This window comes from Bufo bufo, chromosome 2 (genome assembly GCF_905171765.1).
Source record: "Bufo bufo chromosome 2, aBufBuf1.1, whole genome shotgun sequence".
Lineage (NCBI taxonomy): Eukaryota > Metazoa > Chordata > Amphibia > Anura > Bufonidae > Bufo > Bufo bufo.
In genome coordinates, this window is record NC_053390.1 from 573,003,720 (window position 1) to 573,022,814 (window position 19,095).

The following is a 19,095-nucleotide window of genomic DNA, read 5'->3' on the forward strand; positions in this document are numbered from 1 at the left end:
GCATAGGCCATCTGTCAGCAGTTTTGTACCTATGACACTGGCTGACCTGTTACATGTGTGCTTAGCAGCTGAAGGCATCTGTGTTGGTCCAATGTTCATATGTGTCTGCACTGCTGAGAAAAATAGTTGTTTAATATATGCAAATGAGCCTCTAGTAGCAACAGGGGCGTTGCCATTACACCTAGAGGCTCTGCTCTCTCTGCAACTGCCGCGCCCTCTGCACTTTGATTGACAGGGCCAGGCAGTGAAAACATCATCACACAATATATGACCCATACACAGTATCTCTGACATACTCACATACCCATCCAGAAATACATTTGTCTTTTGAAAAAACTCTTTTTCTATGCATTAATCATCCCTAGTCGAAACTCGGACCAAATAGGACTACCCAGCACCACATACACCTGCTCAGATTTGAAGAAATTCACATCCGTTTGCATATATGTATTTATTCATTTATCCCTTATTATTATCATATCATTTTATACGCTCTATACGCAAGCTTATATTTATTTATATTTATATTTATGCATATACAACTTTCTCGTCTTTGTTTTAACCAAACAAAATTATTTTACCCACTGATTCATCTATTTATACTTATGGACCCGTTCATTCATATTTTTATATTTTTATATATATATTTACACTCATTTTCATTTTTAATTGTATTTTTATACATATTATACCATCAAATTTTGTGTTGTTCTTTTTAGACTTGATAAAGGGGTCTGCGTACCCCGAAACGCGTCGTCTTTGCTAATCAAAAAATAAAAAATACTTCGTATCCTCTACTGGGTTGTGAATTGCGCCTTGTGTCCACCCGCTCACTGCATGTACCTAGTGCAGACGAGCCCCCTCCCCATACACCACAAAGTGCAGAGGGAGCAGAGACTCTAGGTGTAAAGGCAACACCCTCGTTGCTCCTAGAGGCTCATTTACATATATTAAAAATTAATTTTTCTCAGCAATGCGGCCACATAGGAACATGGGACCAACACAGATGCCGTCAGCTGCCAAGCGCACCTGTAACAGGTTAGACAGTTTCATAGGTACAAATCTGCTGACAGATGCCTTTAAGAAAAAGTAACATAGCTCCAGAACAGAGCCTCGAATAAACAAAAGAAAAACTGTGTTTTAACCGGGTGAACCACAGCTATGAGTCCATACGAACAGTTTAATATGGAGGTCACAGATTCCCTTTAATAAGAAAAAGAGGGCAAAGTTATACTAATTGACCACAACTAGCACATCTTCTAAAAGGCTGTTTTCATCTTGAATTGTTATGGAATATCACTAAGCTATGCCACAACATTCTAATCAATGGGGGTCTGAGATCTAGCACCCCTGTCGGTCTGGAGAACAATAGGTTACCAAGAAGCCGAGGAAAGATGGATGCCAATACGACTGCAGGATCAGACTACACGGGGCTTATAGTCTGTTTGGTTTCAATGTTGGATATTCCCTTTAAACTGTATATAAGATTTTCCTTTACCTTTAGGCCAGAGTCAGACTAGTGAGTTCAAGGCGAGAAACACACCGAGTGTGTGACAGTGATTTCCCGCTAAGACCTCTGCTCTTCTGATAGGATCGCAAGGCATTATAGTGATTTATAAGGCTGTGTGTTCCTGTCAGACCTCAAATCTACTGAACAGGGGTGCACCACCAATGAGGCCAGGTAAGGCGATCGCCTCAGGTAGCACCAGGTAGGGGCAAGAGGGGGGCAGCAGAAGGGCCATGGGCAATAAGTGATTTCATTGTGGCAAAGGGGTTAGGTTAAGAAATTGGCATGGGGGGGAGGGGCGTGGTCGCCTAAACTGGCCTAATAATCGGTGTAGTAAAGTATACGTCACAGACAGCAGAGATTTGCAACAGTTACACATGTGAAAAGTACAAATCTAGTTTTATTTCTCTTTGCACAGTTTCTGGCTCCTGTGTAACAGACTGTAAACATTATATATAACAAGATTGCATTCTACACTATAGATACTCAAAGGGAGTCCGTCACCGGCACTAATAAAACTACCAGCAGTCTCAATATAGCTGTATGTTGTTATGCCCGGACGCTACATTTCCTTTGGTGGGCTACTGCCTCAGGGATATGTTCTGCGCAGGCGCAGAGTTAATGACCACCAAAGGGAATGTAGCACGCAGGCGCCAGAAGCGAGATTTGGAGACACATCACTGTGACGTCAGTGAAGAGGGGAGGAAGGCTTCAGCCACTAAGAGAGGAGTTGGAAAGCGGAGGGCTTGGGCATTGGGACATTTACTGAACACCCAGATGACATACAGGTATGTTGAGGATGCTTATACCATGTACTGGTGCCCATTGCTGGTAGTATTATTAGTCAAAAGTCGATGATAGACTCCCTTTAATGGTTTGCAGATTTACTACTACAATATAATATTATAGAAAAATGTTTCAAGAAGGTAATAGGTTGTAACAGATAAGGATTATTGCAGAGTGCAAGGAGGATACAGACTTTACATCTGTGTTTGACCATGATACATAAGTATACAGTAGTTGAACGCTAACAGTGCCTATACACCATAAAGAAATGTTGGCTGAACCCACGGATTTCGGCTTATCACCCTCTCCTCAGTGGAAAAATACATGCTTGCTCGGTCAGGAATGTTAACAATTATATGTTAAGAAACATCTTAAAGGGGTTTCCCATGAAAAGTAATACTATGCAATGAACAGAGCATTTTAAATGGAGTAGTATGGCAATATACATGCAATAAATATATTGTTGCGATTTTTGGGACTTTACTTTTTCCTCTCTGGTAGCGCCCCCTGCTGTTTATCCTTCTGGTCCAGCTTCTCCTGCAGTCAGAGGTGGACTAACATGCTCAGTAGCTTCCCTGCTCCCCTCCCCTCAGTCCTGGTGTAGTGATCATATAGAGAAGCGCATGACGTGGTCCAGACACCTTCATTCATCCCTACTTCTGAACTCGTAGGTATAAATAGCTATATCTCTCTATATATCTCTAGACAGTGGAGAAGGAGATTTTATGTATCTCTGGTACTAAATGGGAGGGTCTGTGCAGGGGAGGAAGGGGTTAACAAGTGCCAATTGCAATGCTTCTTGGGAGGTACTTGATTGTCTCATGTGAGCAGTTGCCCTCCCAAAGAAAGGGAAGAAAGTCCATATAAAGTGTTTCACGGACGTGTGCTGTACGCGTTCTCCACGGACAGCACACGTCCCCATTCATCAGTGTTTTAGCACGGTCAGTGCTGTATTTTGTCCGTCCATTATAGTCTATTGGTCCGTGAAAACCACGGATGCAACACGGATGCCATCTGTGTTGCATCCGTGTTTCACGGATCCTTATGAAGAGATGCTTTAAAAATAATTTTTCAGTGTCAGTGAAACACGGATGACACACTGACAGCAAAAAACGGACACAAAGAACCAACATGGATCCTTCACGGACAGCTTCATGGAGGCATCACTGACCACCTGCTCACGGATTTCAGCATGGATATGTGAATGAGGCTTAAGTCAATAAAAAACTGTTTTACATTTGTGAGATAACCCCTTTAAGTGCATGTCCACTTTTACTCCATTGGCGTTGCATCAGTTATCACAGTTTAACTGGGCACAGCATATCAGCTTTTGCTGTCAGAAATATGTATGTAAAAGTGCCCCATTCACTTGCTTGCTGGGCTGAGGGTATGGGCCTGGTGGGGGCAAAAGATCATTACTGGAAGAGATTCAGGACAGCCCATACATATCAGGTGGCCAATATAGGTGGGTTTCCTCTTATGTGTATGGGCAACTTGAAGAGAACCTGCAACAGGATAGAGAGCAGGAGGAGCTGAGCAGATTGGAATATAGTTTTGTGGGAAAAGATTCAGTAAACCGGATTTGTCCGTCACTGACAACATTGCCCTATTTACAACTGAGCTCAGAAAAGACAGATTAGGGTACTTTCACACTAGCGGCAGGGGACTCCAGCAGGCTGTTCCGGTGGGTGAACAGCCTGTCACGTCCGGCTGCCTCTCGGCGTGCGCTGCCGCTGGAACTCCGCCCCCGCCCCATTATAGTCAATGGGGACGGAGCGGCAGTCCGGGGGCACACGTGAACTAGCGGCAGGACAGATCCGACAGGCTGTTCACCCGCCGGAACAGCCTGCTGGAGTCCCCTGCCGCTAGTGTGAAAGTACCCTAATCTGTCTTTTCTGAGCTCAGTTGTACACAGGGCAATGTTGTCAGTGACGGACAAATCCTGACACCCTTACATAAAGAATGATATCAGTCAATGATAATAGCTGAATGTTTTTCTGAATCCTTTCCCACAAAAATATATCTGCTCAGCTCCTCCTGCTCTATAACATGGTGATTTCACATTGCATTGCATTTTATGGTAAAAAGGAATGTGTGATTAGAAAATGACCTATTGTTCCAATCACATTTTTATGTTAAATAGGTTCGCTGGGATTTACATATTGATGACCTATCCCCCACCGATCAGTTGTTTGCGGAGGCCGCGGTGCTCTCGCAGTTTACCAAACACAGCGCCATACATTGCATAGTGGCTCTGCTTGGTATTGCAGCACAGCACCATTGACTTGAAGTGAAAGCTCTCACAGAGCTCTGCAGCCTGTTCCTACAGCTGATCAGCAGGGGTTCTGAGAGTTGGACACCAACCGAGGATAGGTCATCAATATGTGAATCCTGGAGAACCCCTTTAAGCATATTTTTAAATTTTTTGCTGAATTTTGTTTTAATTTTCCATTTCACTATTTATATTTTAACTAAAATCATAAAATCCTGCAATTTTCACACTGGCCACTAGGGCTAAAATATGGAAGGACTTTCTGTCTTTTGAGAGCGGCTACATGGGCCATAGACACAATATACAGGAGCTGACCCCATTGACTTCTATGGGAGAGTTTTCTAGGCATGCTCTGTGACCTGTGCAGAGATCAGAAAGGGAGCTGTGTTATCACCTCTAGGGAATGGTGGATCCTCCATATACAGAGGTGTTACTTGTCATTGTAATTCTGCCAGTGATGATAATGATAATAACAACTACTGAATAGTTACCTGTACAGAAGAGGAAATCATGGCCGATTATTAGAACTAGTGACCAGTGTGAAAGTTTTAGGATTATTTATGTATTTTCAAATATAGATAGTGACATGGAAAATTAAAAAATAAGCACCAAAAATTATTTGAAATATGTGTAAAATAAAAAAGTGGTTTCAACAATAGCTCGTTTTCTGATGACACATTCCCTTTAAATTTAAATCCCCACATTGCATAGTTCAAAACTTGGTAGGTGAAGCATCGCAGATAACATATATTCCATATATCAATGTCGTGCATTTGGCAGGAACAAAATTCTGAGGTTGATGTCAGGTACTTAGGCCTAGCTAGGAATCTGTGAGACTTATTTGTTAGCATATTTGTCAGTTACTATAACTAACAACACCCTCCAAGAATAATGTTATTTTTCTCTTTGTAGAACACAGTTCCCACATATTCCAATGTAAATGTCCAGTTCAGATTTCAATGTCCTGGTCCCATCAATGAAGTCTTCTGAGTGACCCTTCCCTAGTGCGGATCACGTGCGGCTGCCTTCATCTTCTGGTCGATTGTCTTTTTATCTGAGACTAGAACAAAGTATGAGCACACATTAGAAATAGATACAGATGTAGTAGAGTTAACACACATGTTTTCTAAACTAAATGCGTTAAGCAAACACCTTCAATTGCTTTTCAATGGCTTTTGTTTCAAGATAACACGATGAGTTAAGAAATTTGAGTTGAGTTTGTGTGTTAACCCTGCTACATCTGTAATTTGCAAACCAAAGAAATATGTAGCTACGGCTTTGTGATAAACACAAACTTCGACTGGGTTCACATATGTGCCGGAACAGACTGCCGGAGGTCACCGTATCCGGTATAGCTGGATACCAACCCATTCACTGTAATGGGATACGGCCACTTCCCGACATATATGCCGGCTTTTGGCTGGACAAAAATTGCTGAAAGCCGTCATGTACCCCATGTACACCGCCGGAACAGACATATATGAGAACTCGGCCTTGGGTTTTTGCAAAATTAACATGAGAACTTATACAGCGACCACTACAGGAAGTGTAGGTAGGTGACATATCAAATCCCACAGGATATAAAATATGCTTTGGGCTCCAAAGGCGCTGGCTGCTGCAGCAGAAGGGAGACAATGGGGGAGATTTATCAAACTGCTGTAAAGTAGATCTGGCTTAGTTGCCCATAGCGACCAATCAGATTCCTCCTTTCATTTTCTAATGGAGCTGTAAAAAAATGAAAGGTGGAATCTGATTGGTTGCTAAGGGCAACTAAGCCAGTTCTACTGTACACCAGTTTGATAAATGACCCCAAAAGCGTGTATCGTGCATTTGTTCATTTTAGATTGCTTAAATGGGGGGAGATTCCCAAAATTTGGAAGTGGTTATACCAGAACTGGTGTATGCAAATTTCTGCACTTCTATTTTACACCAGTTTGATAAATCTCCCACGTATGCCCTTCATTGTAAGTTGCCCTGCTGGCAGCATGCATCATGCACTGCTGCCATGTACTGCTCGTTATACACTAAAATGGCCGCTGTGAGGGAGCTTTAAATGAACACGATCCACAGATAATTTTTTCCTTTATATACGTAAGCAGACAATATATTAGAGAATTTCACCAACAGTGTCAGAGTCAGAGTGATGTCTTAAAATATTAACACTGGCTATGTAACTTATCTTAAGGCCACACATGTACTCCATCATACTGTGTTCACAGGGAGATGCTACTGGAGGTTTGCAAGTTTCTAAATGCGCCATTGCAACGTTTTAGGCGACCTCCCCCATTCTTGTATCTTTTTTTAGTCCCACTAAGGGACTTAAACATGTGAAGATTTGCAACGGGCGCCTCCTCTAGGGCCCTCTATAACGCGACCCAGGTGTAGGAATGCCGAGTGGTATAGTGCGGCCTAAACTGTCTCTTTATGTGTGTCATGGTGCTCCTACCTGGATACTGCTGGACCTCAGGCCTTGGCTCCGAAGCAATAAATAAGGGGAATAATTGAGGGATAATAGAATAACTTGACTCCAGACCTTGTATGTAGTTGAACAGCAGCTTTACTTTGCATAAACATTCAGGATGGGCGTTATCTCTGATTCTGGCCATTGCAGGCGAGTGACAACTGACAGGCTCAGTGCTGTTTTTGAAATAAAGCAGACATATTTCTCTAATCCTGGGCAACCCCTTTAAGAAAGCACTCTGGATTCTGACACTGTTGGTGAATATTCACTAATATGTTATGTGTTTATTGCTGTAATTGAAATGTTTGCTTATAAAGGATTTAATTACAAGGAAAAAAGAAATGGGATCATTTATTAAACTGGTGTAATGTACAACTGGCTTCAATCAGATTCCACTTTTCATTTTCCAAAGGAGCTGTCAAAATGAAAGGTGGAATCTGATTGGCTGCTATGGGCAACTAAGCCAGTTCTACTTTACACCAGTTTGATAAATGACCCCAAAAGTGTGTATCGTGCATTTGTTTAAGATTGCTTACATGGAGGGAGATTCCCAAAATTTGGAAGTGGTTATACCAAAACTGGTGTATGCAAATTTTTGGTCCACGCATCCACTGTCAGATAGGACACAAGAAGGACCTTCATCAGGTGGGTCATAGAAACGGTCATCTCCAGATGGCAGATAACCCTGTATTATCTTGTTCTATCCCTCGTTGCTGTTCATCTTGCTCAATGACAAAAGCTCCAAACGCAGGATTTTGAAAGGGGAGGTTCCAAACATGAACTTTTTGAGCCCATCATGCTCAGCTCCATACATTTACAGGGTTAAGCCAGTGCAAGGTATGCTTTGCATGTTTAGATTTTTTTTTATTTTTATGAATTCTATAGAGGTTTCCCTGTGATTAATATGTATGCAAGACAGTCGTCATCAAGGTTAGCTAAGGTTATTATAGGTCTATAGCACATACATATCAAAATGGCTTGTTGCCCAAAAAAAAATCTATATCTGATAATATTGGGTGATATTTTTATGAAGACCTGCCCCATTTAATCCAGGGGGAAAAATGTCTTACAACTGAAAAAATGTAAAGGAAATGTTTACTTGAATGTTCAATGAGACCAAATTCCTTTCTATGCTCATGGAGTACAATGATCTCTGGTAATCCTTTATCTACATCAGGAGGGGCTTCATTGTATGAAGATTTTTTTCCCCATAATGCTGCAGAAATGTGCTTTTAGGAGCTCTAGAGAGCCACGCTCAGCCTCACAGGTAGATATTGAGATAGGTAAGATGATTAGCCTGGCAAAAAGCTTCTAAAGTAGTTTAGGGAAGACTTGCTTTCTTCTGAGACTTCCAATATGAGAATTTCCATATGAGAATTTCAGCACGAAAATGTTTTGGGTGATGACAGATCATCCAGATACATTTTTGGTTAGGTTTCCTGATGCAGTTGTGGAAGTCAAAATAAGAAGTGGATAATAAAAGGAGAGAAAATAGAAAGGACAGATAAGACTTCTCTTCTTTTTTTCATTCACTCTTGGTTTTGGCTTCCACAACTGCATCAGGAAACCTGACCATTTGGCCGTACCCTCACTATCACAATGAGTGTTTTAAAACTCTGAGGATAATGATACTGGATTCACATGTGCTGAAGAGATCTGGCTTATATAATGTGCCAGTTATTTTTGTCTCATTTGAAAATAACACAGAAACAAAACTTTTAGCATGGCAGCCTGATGGTGGAAAGACTGCACAGAAAACAAAACGTTCCTGCACTAGTGAGGCCGTTTACAGATTTCTCCCGCTGGGCAGAGCAGTACAGTACAGCTCCTTTCCCACACTTCCTTTGCTTTCAGGACCAATAGGGATATAACAAAATGTCATGTCAAATCCTGAAAACCCAAAATACAGAAAAGTCCATGTCCTTGAAGGGGTTGGCCGAGATAAATAAAAACTTGGGCAACTCCTGTAAACATGCTAAAATGAGAAACGAATGGATACCCCTTTTCTCTCCTACATCTTCCAGCACTGTGCTCCAGTCCGCCCAGCCGCAGTGTGTTTTCCTGGATGTAGCAGTGACATTATGTGCACACAGGTCATCACTGCAGCAATATCTACAGCTGAAGGCCTTTTAGAAGTTCATCGCTTTCTTACCATTTTCCACCTTAAAATCCTTATCCATTCATCTGCTTCTGCACCCGTCTTTGCACACAGGTAGTACGTCCTCAGAGGAAACACTAAACTGTAAAGAAAAGAAATTGTGCATTAGTCAGCTGTAGATGTACATACAATGTTGTGTGGAATTAATTAAAGGGGTTGTCCAGAACTTAAAAAATTGCAGAACTATTCTCAGCACAGGTCATCAATGTATGATCTGGGTGGGGTATGACCCCTGGCACCTTGCCAAGGTTTGAAGGGGCCATGGTGCTTAGGTGAGTGCTGTGGCCTCTTCCTAGGCCTGTAATGTCATGTCCATTGGTCACCTGGTCTTTGTGCAGCTCAGTCCCATTCAAGTCAATAGGGCTGAACTGCAATGGCAAACACAGCTGCTATGCAATGAATTTGGCACAGATCTCTCCTTTTCCACAGACCGATGATCTGGCAGAGTATTGGGAATGAAGCAGACAATCCTGATAATTGCCTGATCTGCAGCAGAGATGAGAGCTGCAGTTACACACAGCAGTTACCTCCGCTGTAGCGATCGCTCATCCCCATAGAAAATCATTATTCCTGAACAGCAGATCAATCTTTAGATAGCACAATCTTCTGAATAGGAACAATGATTTTTTGTGCCAGCAGAACAACATGATCCCCCAATAAATGAGTGCCTGCTCATTCATCAGGTAATTCCCGGCACCTTTCACAAAGGCAGATTATCGGGAACGTGCGTTTACACAAACGATCATGCCCGACAATCCGCCAAATCATTGGTACGTGTAAAAGGACCCTTAGACTAGCATATAAAACATTAATAAATGTGGCCCTTGTGTGTATGCATGGGCATAACTATAAGGGTGCAGAGGTAGCAGTCGCACTCATGGCCTTGTGCTAAAGTAGGCACCGATGCCCATCTATCACATAAGAAAACTTTAGTATTATAAATGGCACATGATAGGTGGGGGACCCTATTACAAATGTTATTGATTGGGGCCCAGAAGCTTCAAGATACACCTCTGTCTGCAAGTATTGCAGTGAGCCCCTGAAGACCCGGTGCAGAGGATGGGAGTAGTAGTGGACCTGATGAGATTTTGTGTCACTGTGTATTCCCTCAGGCCATGGCTCCCTGGCATTTAGAGCAGTGAAAGTGTAGATTGAAGAATCGGGCTGGAAGTAAATGTATAACAGTCTCTTTTCACGTAAATAATTTGTGGCACATCCAGCAGTATGAAGTACAAAGTGCAGTTTCTCTGGCACTAGATGAGGAGGCATGGTGGTTGGCTGGATATAGGTTTATTTATTTTATGGATGATAAACCCTCGCAAACACGGGGAGAACATGCAGATTTTGTGGTCAGATTGGAACGCAGGAACCCAGCGCTGCAAGGCAACAGTGTTAACCACTGAGCCACCGTGCTGCCCGTGGGTTGGCAAGAACTTGTGGATATACAGTCAGGTCCATAAATATTGGGACATCGACACAATTCTAACATTTAATAACCACAATGGATTTGAAATGAAACGAACAAGATGTGCTTTAACTGCAGACTGTCAGCTTTAATTTGAGGGAATTTACATCCAAATCAGGTGAACGGTGTAGGCATTACAACAGTTTGCATATGTGCCTCCCACTTGTTAAGGGACCAAAAGTAATGGGACAATTGGCTTCTCAGCTGTTCCGTGGCCAGGTGTGTTTTATTCCCTCTTTATCCCAATTACAATGAGCAGATAAAAGGTCCAGAGTTCATTTCAAGTGTGCTATTTGCATTTGGAATCTGTTGCTGTCAACTCTCAAGATGAGATCCAAAGAGCTGTCACTATCAGTGAAGCAAGCCATCATTAGGCTGAAAAAACAAAACAAACCCATCAGAAAGATAGCAAAAACATTAGCCGTGGCCAAAACAACTGTTTGGAACATTCTTAAAAAGAAGGAACGCACCGGTGATCTCAGCAACACCAAAAGGCCCGGAAGACCACAGAAAACAACTGTGTTGGATGACCGAAGAATTATTTCCCTGGTGAAGAAAACTCCCTTCACAACAGTTGGCCAGATCAAGAACACTCTCCAGGAGGTAGGTGTATGTGTGTCAAAGTCAACAATCAGGAGAAGACTTCACCAGAGTGAATACAGATGGTTCACCACAAGATGTAAACCATTGGTGAGCCTCAAAAACAGGAAGGCCAGATTAGAGTTTGCCAAACGACATCTAAAAAAGCCTTCACAGTTCTAGAACAACATCCTATGGACAGATGAGACCAAGATCAACTTGTACCAGAGTGATGAGAAGAGTATGGAGAAGGAAAGGAACTGCTCATGATCCTAAGCATACCACCTCATCAGTGAAGCATGGTGGTGGTGGTGTCATGGTGTGGGCATGTATGGCTGCCAATGGAACTGGTTCTCTTGTATTTATTGATGATGTGACTGCTGACAAAAGCAGCAGGATGAATTCTGAAGAGTTTCAGGAAATATTATCTGCTCATATTCAGCCAAATGCTTCAGAACTCATTGGACGGTGCTTCACAGTGCAGATGGACAATGACCCAAAGCATACTGCAAAAGCAACCAAAGAGTTTTTTAAGGGAAAGAAATGGAATGTTATGCAATGGCCAAGTCAATGCCTTCAGGCTGTAAATGACTGCAAAGGATTTGCAACCAAGTATTAAAAAGTGAAAGTTTGATTTATGATTATTATTCTGTCCCATTACTTTTGGTCCCTTAACAAGTGGGAGGCACATATGCAAACTGTTGTAATTCCTACACCGTTCACCGGATTTGGATGATACCCTCAAATTAAAGCTGACAGTCTGCAGTTAAAGCACATCTTGTCCGTTTCATTTCAAATCCATTGTGGTGGTGTATAGAGCCAAAAATGTTAGAATTGTGTCCATGTCCCAATATTTATGGACCTGACTGTAGGTGTCCACCGTAGTAAAGACTTATAGGGGTTCTGTAGCTTTTTCTTACTGATGATCTATTCTCTGGATAAATTATAAGCATCTGATCGGTGGGGGTCCCGGGTATCTATCCGCTGTTTGAGAAGGCAGCGGTGCTGGCAGTAACCCCGCAGTTTTCTCGCTGTTTCCTGCATGCCCAGTGATGTCACGACTAGTATCAATGGCCTATGCGTGGCTAAGCCCCATTGTAGTGAACGGAGCTTAGCTGCACCCAGGGCTGGGAAGTGGGACCAGCCCACTCCAACTAAGAGAGGAGGAATAGGGAGGTTAGCCCTGTTTCTGTCAACCATTGCTAACCAGTACCTCCAGAGCTGAAATAAATGGCACGGCATCACATCACATTACATTACATAGCATTTAAAACAATAAACAATTGCAGATACCTCTTGGTCTGGGATACTGCAGTATGAAATATATAAAGATAAAGGGTCAAACCGTAGTTTCATTGGCCTATTTAGCAATCATGTAAAATGTTATATCTCATATTTACAAAATCAATGAGACTAACAATGTAGAAACCACATACCAGAAACAATTGACTCTCTCCTGAGAATAGTCAAACTGTACTGCACTGCATTCAGTGAGGTCCAGTGTCTTTATTGGCTCCTGGGTCTGTAGAAAGAGTCAAAACATTTTTACTAAAATATACCCTTACATAAGAGATAAGGTCCTTCTATATGGACCGATGATCTGGCAGATTATAGGGGATAAACATTTGTATAAATTCTTGTCTCCTTTAATTGACCTGTGTAAAAGGTGCTGGCGATTAGCCGATGAATCATCAGATGATTGTGCCGTTCTGCCAGCATTGAAAATCATTGTTCCTGTGCAGCATTGTTCTGTCTAAATAGCGATCTGCTCCCCAGAAATAATGATTTTCTATGAGAAAATCTGACTACAAGACCTTTGTAGAAATAAATGATTGAATGTGTATCTTATGGTTGGCACAAGCCCCTCCAGCTCACTCATAGGGAGAACTGTGTAGCTCTCCATTCATAGCTGCACAGTCCTCTCTCTGTGTGATGAGTGCTTGGTGGGAAATTGAACACAAAAAGCACATTACGTTGAACTTCCTATCAGACAGACTGGACACAGCAGACTTTGCTGGAAACCATTGTTGTGCATGCAAGTAAACTCTTCACTACTTTCGGCCACCATGGATATCTGAAATTAGCCCAAAATCTTTTTTCCCCTTTTTATCTGTTCCTCTAAATGTGGAAGTGTCCAGTGTTTTGGAGTCCAAAAAATAGAAGAAAGTGTTTTTCTTATGAGGTATCAAATGTACAAATTAAACACAGTTTACAGTTTTGTTCTAAATGTGATCCTATGCTTCTATATTATTAGGGCACTGCTTATGCAAGAATGCCCCATACTATATGGAGTGATGCAATGGCAGGGCAGGACAACTATGGGGAAATCTTCTCTACAGCTTGCCATTACATGGTATCCTCTCAGTGTAACGCATGCAACACTGAACCCTTGAGTTGCCAGTTTCTGGATCTGCACTATATAGGCAGAAAATGGTTAATCATTCCACAGGATGGCAGGTTGAGCCAATCACTTATAAATGCCAGGAGTAAAATTTATCATGTGGAGAATTTTTGAATTTTGCTTGGTCCTGTGTTGCTGCGATTTGCAGAGAATTTCTCAAAAATTGCACATTTGTAAATTTGCATGTTAATAAAAATGTAGTATAGCCACGACGATATTCAACAAAATGTATCTGTATAGCACCACCTGCTGTTTTTTTTCTTTTCTTATTTCTTTGACCTGCTCACTGAGATGGCCGCACATGCTCAGTTTCATCCTTTAACTGCCTCCTGAGCTGTGATAGGTAGAGCTGAGACACGCCCCCTTAGCTTCAGCAGAAAAGACCCTCCCCTTGAGCTGTCAGCTTGATATAAATCTAGCAGAGCAATGAATGGGGAGATCTCTGGATCCATGTGAGGTACAGGGCTGGTTCTAGCTTTGTTAGAAAAAGAGCATCGCGGGTGACGCTAAGGAGGCTCATCCCTTTCCCCGCCTGCCATTGGCTGCTCCCACAGACACTGGATGTTTTCATCCATGTACAGGGAGAAGCAGCTGCGGCGGTGCGGGGACAAGGAGAGGCGCCAGGAGCAGGGTAAGTATATTACCTGCTCGGCACATGGGGGAGCTGTTTCAGAACTTGGATAACGCCTTTAACCACCCTATTAATTTTGAATAAAATTGTAACTTATTTGACCCTATATATATTTGGTTTACTACATCTTCTTAGTTACATCAGATTAGTTGTGTATTATGATGGTCTGCAACAGATTTGATGTGTGCTATTACAGCACACATCAAATCTGTTGTAGACTATCAAATAAGTTACAATTTTATTCAAAATTAATAGGATAATTAGGAAATCATTTCTGTAATGTTCTGTAGTAGCCGAAGTGTGTGTTATGAGGTTCTGCAGGAGCTGAGGTGTATATTAGGAAGTTCTGCAGCAGCTGAGGTATGTATTATGAGGTTCTGCGGCATCTGAGGTGTATACTATTAGGTTCTGTAGTAGCTAAAATGTGTACTATGAGGTTCTGTTAGCTAATGTGTGTACTCTTAGGTTCTGTAGTAGTAGAGGTGTGTACTATGAGGTTCTGTAGTAGTAGAGGTGTGTATAATGAGGTTCTGTAGTAGGTGAGGTGTGTATAATGAGGTTCTGTAGTAGGTGAGGTGTGTATAAGGAGGTTCTGTAGTAGTAGAGGTGTGTATAATGAGGTTCTGTAGTAGGTGAGGTGTGTATTATGAGGTTCTGTAGTAGTAGAGGTGTGTATAATGAGGTTCTGTAGTAGGTGAGGTGTGTATAATGAGGTTCTGTAGTAGGTGAGGTGTTTATTATGAGGTTCTGTAGTAGGTGAGGTGTGTATAATGAGGTTCTGTAGTAGTAGAGGTGTGTATAAAGAGGTTCTGTAGTAGTAGAGGTGTGTATAATGAGGTTCTATAGTAGTAGAGGTGTGTATAAAGAGGTTCTATAGTAGTAGAGGTGTGTATAATGAGGTTCTGTAGTAGTAGAGGTGTGTATAATGAGGTTCTGTACTAGGTGAGGTGTGTATAATGAGGTTCTATAGTAGTAGAGGTGTGTATAATGAGGTTCTGTAGTAGTAGAGGTGTGTATAAAGAGGTTCTGTAGTAGTAGAGGTGTGTATAATGAGGTTCTATAGTAGTAGAGGTGTGTATAAAGAGGTTCTATAGTAGTAGAGGTGTGTATAATGAGGTTCTGTAGTAGTAGAGGTGTGTATAATGAGGTTCTGTACTAGGTGAGGTGTGTATAATGAGGTTCTATAGTAGTAGAGGTGTGTATAATGAGGTTCTGTAGTAGTAGAGGTGTGTATAATGAGGTTCTGTAGTAGTAGAGGTGTGTATAATGAGGTTCTGTACTAGGTGAGGTGTGTATAATGAGGTTCTATAGTAGTAGAGGTGTGTATAATGAGGTTCTGTAGTAGTAGAGGTGTGTATAATGAGGTTCTGTAGTAGTAGAGGTGTGTATAATGAGGTTCTGTACTAGGTGAGGTGTGTATAATGAGGTTCTGTAGTAGTAGAGGTGTGTATAAAAAGGTTCTGTAGTAGTAGAGGTGTGTATAATGAGGTTCTGTAGTAGTAGAGGTGTGTATAAAGAGGTTCTGTTGTAGTAGAGGTGTGTATTATGAGGTTCTGTAGAAGGTGAGGTGTGTATAATGAGGTTCTGTAGTACAAACCAGATTCCAAAAATGTTGGGACACTATACAAATCGTGAATAAAAACTGAATGCAATGATGTGGAGGTGCCAACTTCTAATATTTTATTCAGAATAGAACATAAATCACGGAACAAAAGTTTAAACTGAGAAAATGTACCATTTTAATGGAAAAATATGTTGAATCAGAATTTCATGGTGTCAACAAATCCCCAAAAAGTTGGGACAAGGCCATTTTCACCACTGTGTGGCATCTCCCCTTCTTCTTACAACACTCAACAGACGTCTGGGGACCGAGGAGACCAGTTTCTCAAGTTTAGAAATAGGAATGCTCTCCCATTCTTGTCTAATACAGGCCTCTAACTGTTCAATCGTCTTGGGCCTTCTTTGTTGCACCTTCCTCTTTATGATGCGCCAAATGTTCTCTATAGGTGAAAGATCTGGACTGCAGACTGGCCATTTCAGTACACGGATCCTTCTCCTACGCAGCCATGATGTTGTGATTGATGCAGAATGTGGTCTGGCATTATCTTGTTGAAAAATGCAGGGTCTTCCCTGAAAGATATGACGTCTGGATGGGAGCATATGTTGTTCTAGAACCTGAATATATTTTTCTGCATTGATGGTGCCTTTCCAGACATGCAAGCTGCCCATGCGACACGCACTCATGCAACCCCATACCATCAGAGATGCAGGCTTCTGAACTGAGCGTTGATAACAACTTGGGTTGTCCTTGTCCTCTTTGGTCCGGATGACATGGCATCCCAGATTTCCAAAAAGAACTTCGAATCGTGACTCGTCTGACCACAGAACAGTCTTCCATTTTGCCACACTCCATTTTAAATGATCCCTGGCCCAGTGAAAACGCCTGACCTTGTGGATCTTGCTTAGAAATGGCTTCTTCTTTGCACTGTAGAGTTTCAGCTGGCAACGGCGGATGGCATGGTGGATTGTGTTCACTGACAATGGTTTCTGGAAGTATTCCTGAGCCCATTCTGTGATTTCCTTTACAGTAGCATTCCTGTTTGTGGTGCAGTGTTGTTTAAGGGCCCGGAGATCACGGGCATCCAGTATGGTTTTACGGCCTTGACCCTTACGCACAGAGATTGTTCCAGATTTTCAGAATCTTCGGATGATGTTATGCACAGTTGATGATGATAGATGCAAAGTCTTTGCAATTTTTCGCTGGGTAACACCTTTCTGATATTGCTCCACTATCTTTCTGCGCAACATTGTGGGAATTGGTGATCCTCTACCCATCTTGGCTTCTGAGAGACACTGCCACTCTGAGAAGCTCTTTTTATACCCAATCATGTTGCCAATTGACCTAATTAGTGTTAATTGGTCTTCCAGCTCTTCGTTATGCTCAAATTTACTTTTTCCAGCCTCTTATTGCTACTTGTCCCAACTTTTTTGGGATTTGTTGACACCGTGAAAATTGGAATCAACGTATTTTTCCTTTAAAATGATACATTTACTCGGATTAAACGTTTGATCTGTCATCTACGTTCTATTACAAATAAAATATTGACATTTGCCATCTCCACATCATTGCATTCAGTTTTTATTCACAATTTGTTTAGTGTTCCAACTTTTTTGGAATCCGGTTTGTAGTAGAGGTGTGTATAATGAGGTTCTGTAGTAGTAGAGGTGTGTATAATGAGGTTCTATAGTAGTAGAGGTGTGTATAATGACGTTCTGTAGTAGGTGAGGTGTGTATAATGAGGTTCTATAGTAGTAGAGGTGTGTATTATGAGGTTCTATAGTAGTAGAGGTGTGTATAATGAGGTTCTGTAGTAGGTGAGGTGTGTATAATGAGGTTCTGTAGTAGGTGAGGTGTGTATATGAGGTTCTGTAGTAGGTGAGGTGTGTATAATGAGGTTCTGTAGTAGGTGAGGTGTGTATAATGAGGTTCTGTAGTAGTAGAGGTGTGTATAAGGAGGTTCTGTAGTAGGTGAGGTGTGTATTATGAGGTTCTGTAGTAGTAGAGGTGTGTATTATGAGGTTCTGTAGTAGGTGAGGTGTGTATAATGAGGTTCTGTAGTAGTAGAGGTGTGTATAAAGAGGTTCTGTAGTAGTAGAGGTGTGTATAATGAGGTTCTGTAGTAGGTGAGGTGTGTATAATGAGGTTCTGTAGTAGTAGAGGTGTGAATAAAGAGGTTCTGTAGTAGGTGAGGTGTGTATATGAGGTTCTGTAGTAGGTGAGGTGTGTATAATGAGGTTCTGTAGTAGGTGAGGTGTGTATAATGAGGTTCTGTAGTAGTAGAGGTGTGTATAATGAGGTTCTGTAGTAGGTGAGGTGTGTATAATGAGGTTCTGTAGTAGTAGAGGTGTGTATAAAGAGGTTCTGTAGTAGTAGAGGTGTGTATAATGAGGTTCTGTAGTAGGTGAGGTGTGTATAATGAGGTTCTGTAGTAGTAGAGGTGTGTATAAAGAGGTTCTGTAGTAGGTGAGGTGTGTATATGAGGTTCTGTAGTAGGTGAGGTGTGTATAATGAGGTTATGTAGTAGGTGAGGTGTGTATAATGAGGTTCTGTAGTAGGTGAGGTGTGTATAATGAGGTTCTGTAGTAGTAGAGGTGTGTATAATGAGGTTCTGTAGTAGGTGAGGTGTGTATAATGAGGTTCTGTAGTAGGTGAGGTGTGTATAATGAGGTTCTGTAGTAGTAGAGGTGTGTATATGAGGTTCTGTAGTAGTAGAGGTGTGTATAATGAGGTTCTGTACTAGGTGAGGTGTGTATAATGAGGTTCTATAGTAGTAGAGGTGTGTATAATGAGGTTCTGTAGTAGTAGAGGTGTGTATAAAGAGGTTCTGTAGTAGTAGAGGTGTGTATAATGAGGTTCTGTAGTAGTAGAGGTGTGTATAAGGAGGTTCTGTAGTAGTAGAGGTGTGTATAAGGAGGTTCTGTAGTAGGTGAGGTGTGTATAATGAGGTTCTGTAGTAGTAGAGGTGTGTATAAAGAGGTTCTGTAGTAGTAGAGGTGTGTATAATGAGGTTATATAGTAGTGGAGGTGTGTATAATGAGGTTCTGTAGTAGTAGAGGTGTGTATAATGAGGTTCTGTAGTAGGTGAGGTGTGTATAAAGAGGTTCTGTAGTAGGTGAGGTGTGTATAATTAGGTTCTATAGTAGTAGAGGTGTGTATAAAGAGGTTCTGTAGTAGGTGAGGTGTGTATAAAGAGGTTCTGTAGTAGGTGAGGTGTGTATTATGAGGTTCTATAGTAGTAGAGGTGTGTATAAAGAGGTTCTGTAGTAGGTGAGGT

General features: G+C 41.7%; 1 protein-coding gene across 1 annotated transcript in view; it reads right to left on the reverse strand.

The window, feature by feature from the left end:
* Nucleotides 1-4,966: 4,966 nt before the first annotated feature.
* Nucleotides 4,967-19,095, reverse strand: part of DAPP1 (dual adaptor of phosphotyrosine and 3-phosphoinositides 1) — a 162,938-nt gene continuing 148,809 nt past the window's right edge. Inside the window, exons 7-9 of the mRNA XM_040418187.1 lie at nucleotides 12,665-12,750; nucleotides 9,179-9,266; nucleotides 4,967-5,625 (exon numbers count right to left, since the gene is read on the reverse strand). Of these exons, the coding sequence (XP_040274121.1) occupies nucleotides 5,593-5,625; nucleotides 9,179-9,266; nucleotides 12,665-12,750 (207 nt within the window). The 3' untranslated portion in view covers nucleotides 4,967-5,592. The remainder of the gene's footprint in view (nucleotides 5,626-9,178; nucleotides 9,267-12,664; nucleotides 12,751-19,095) is intronic.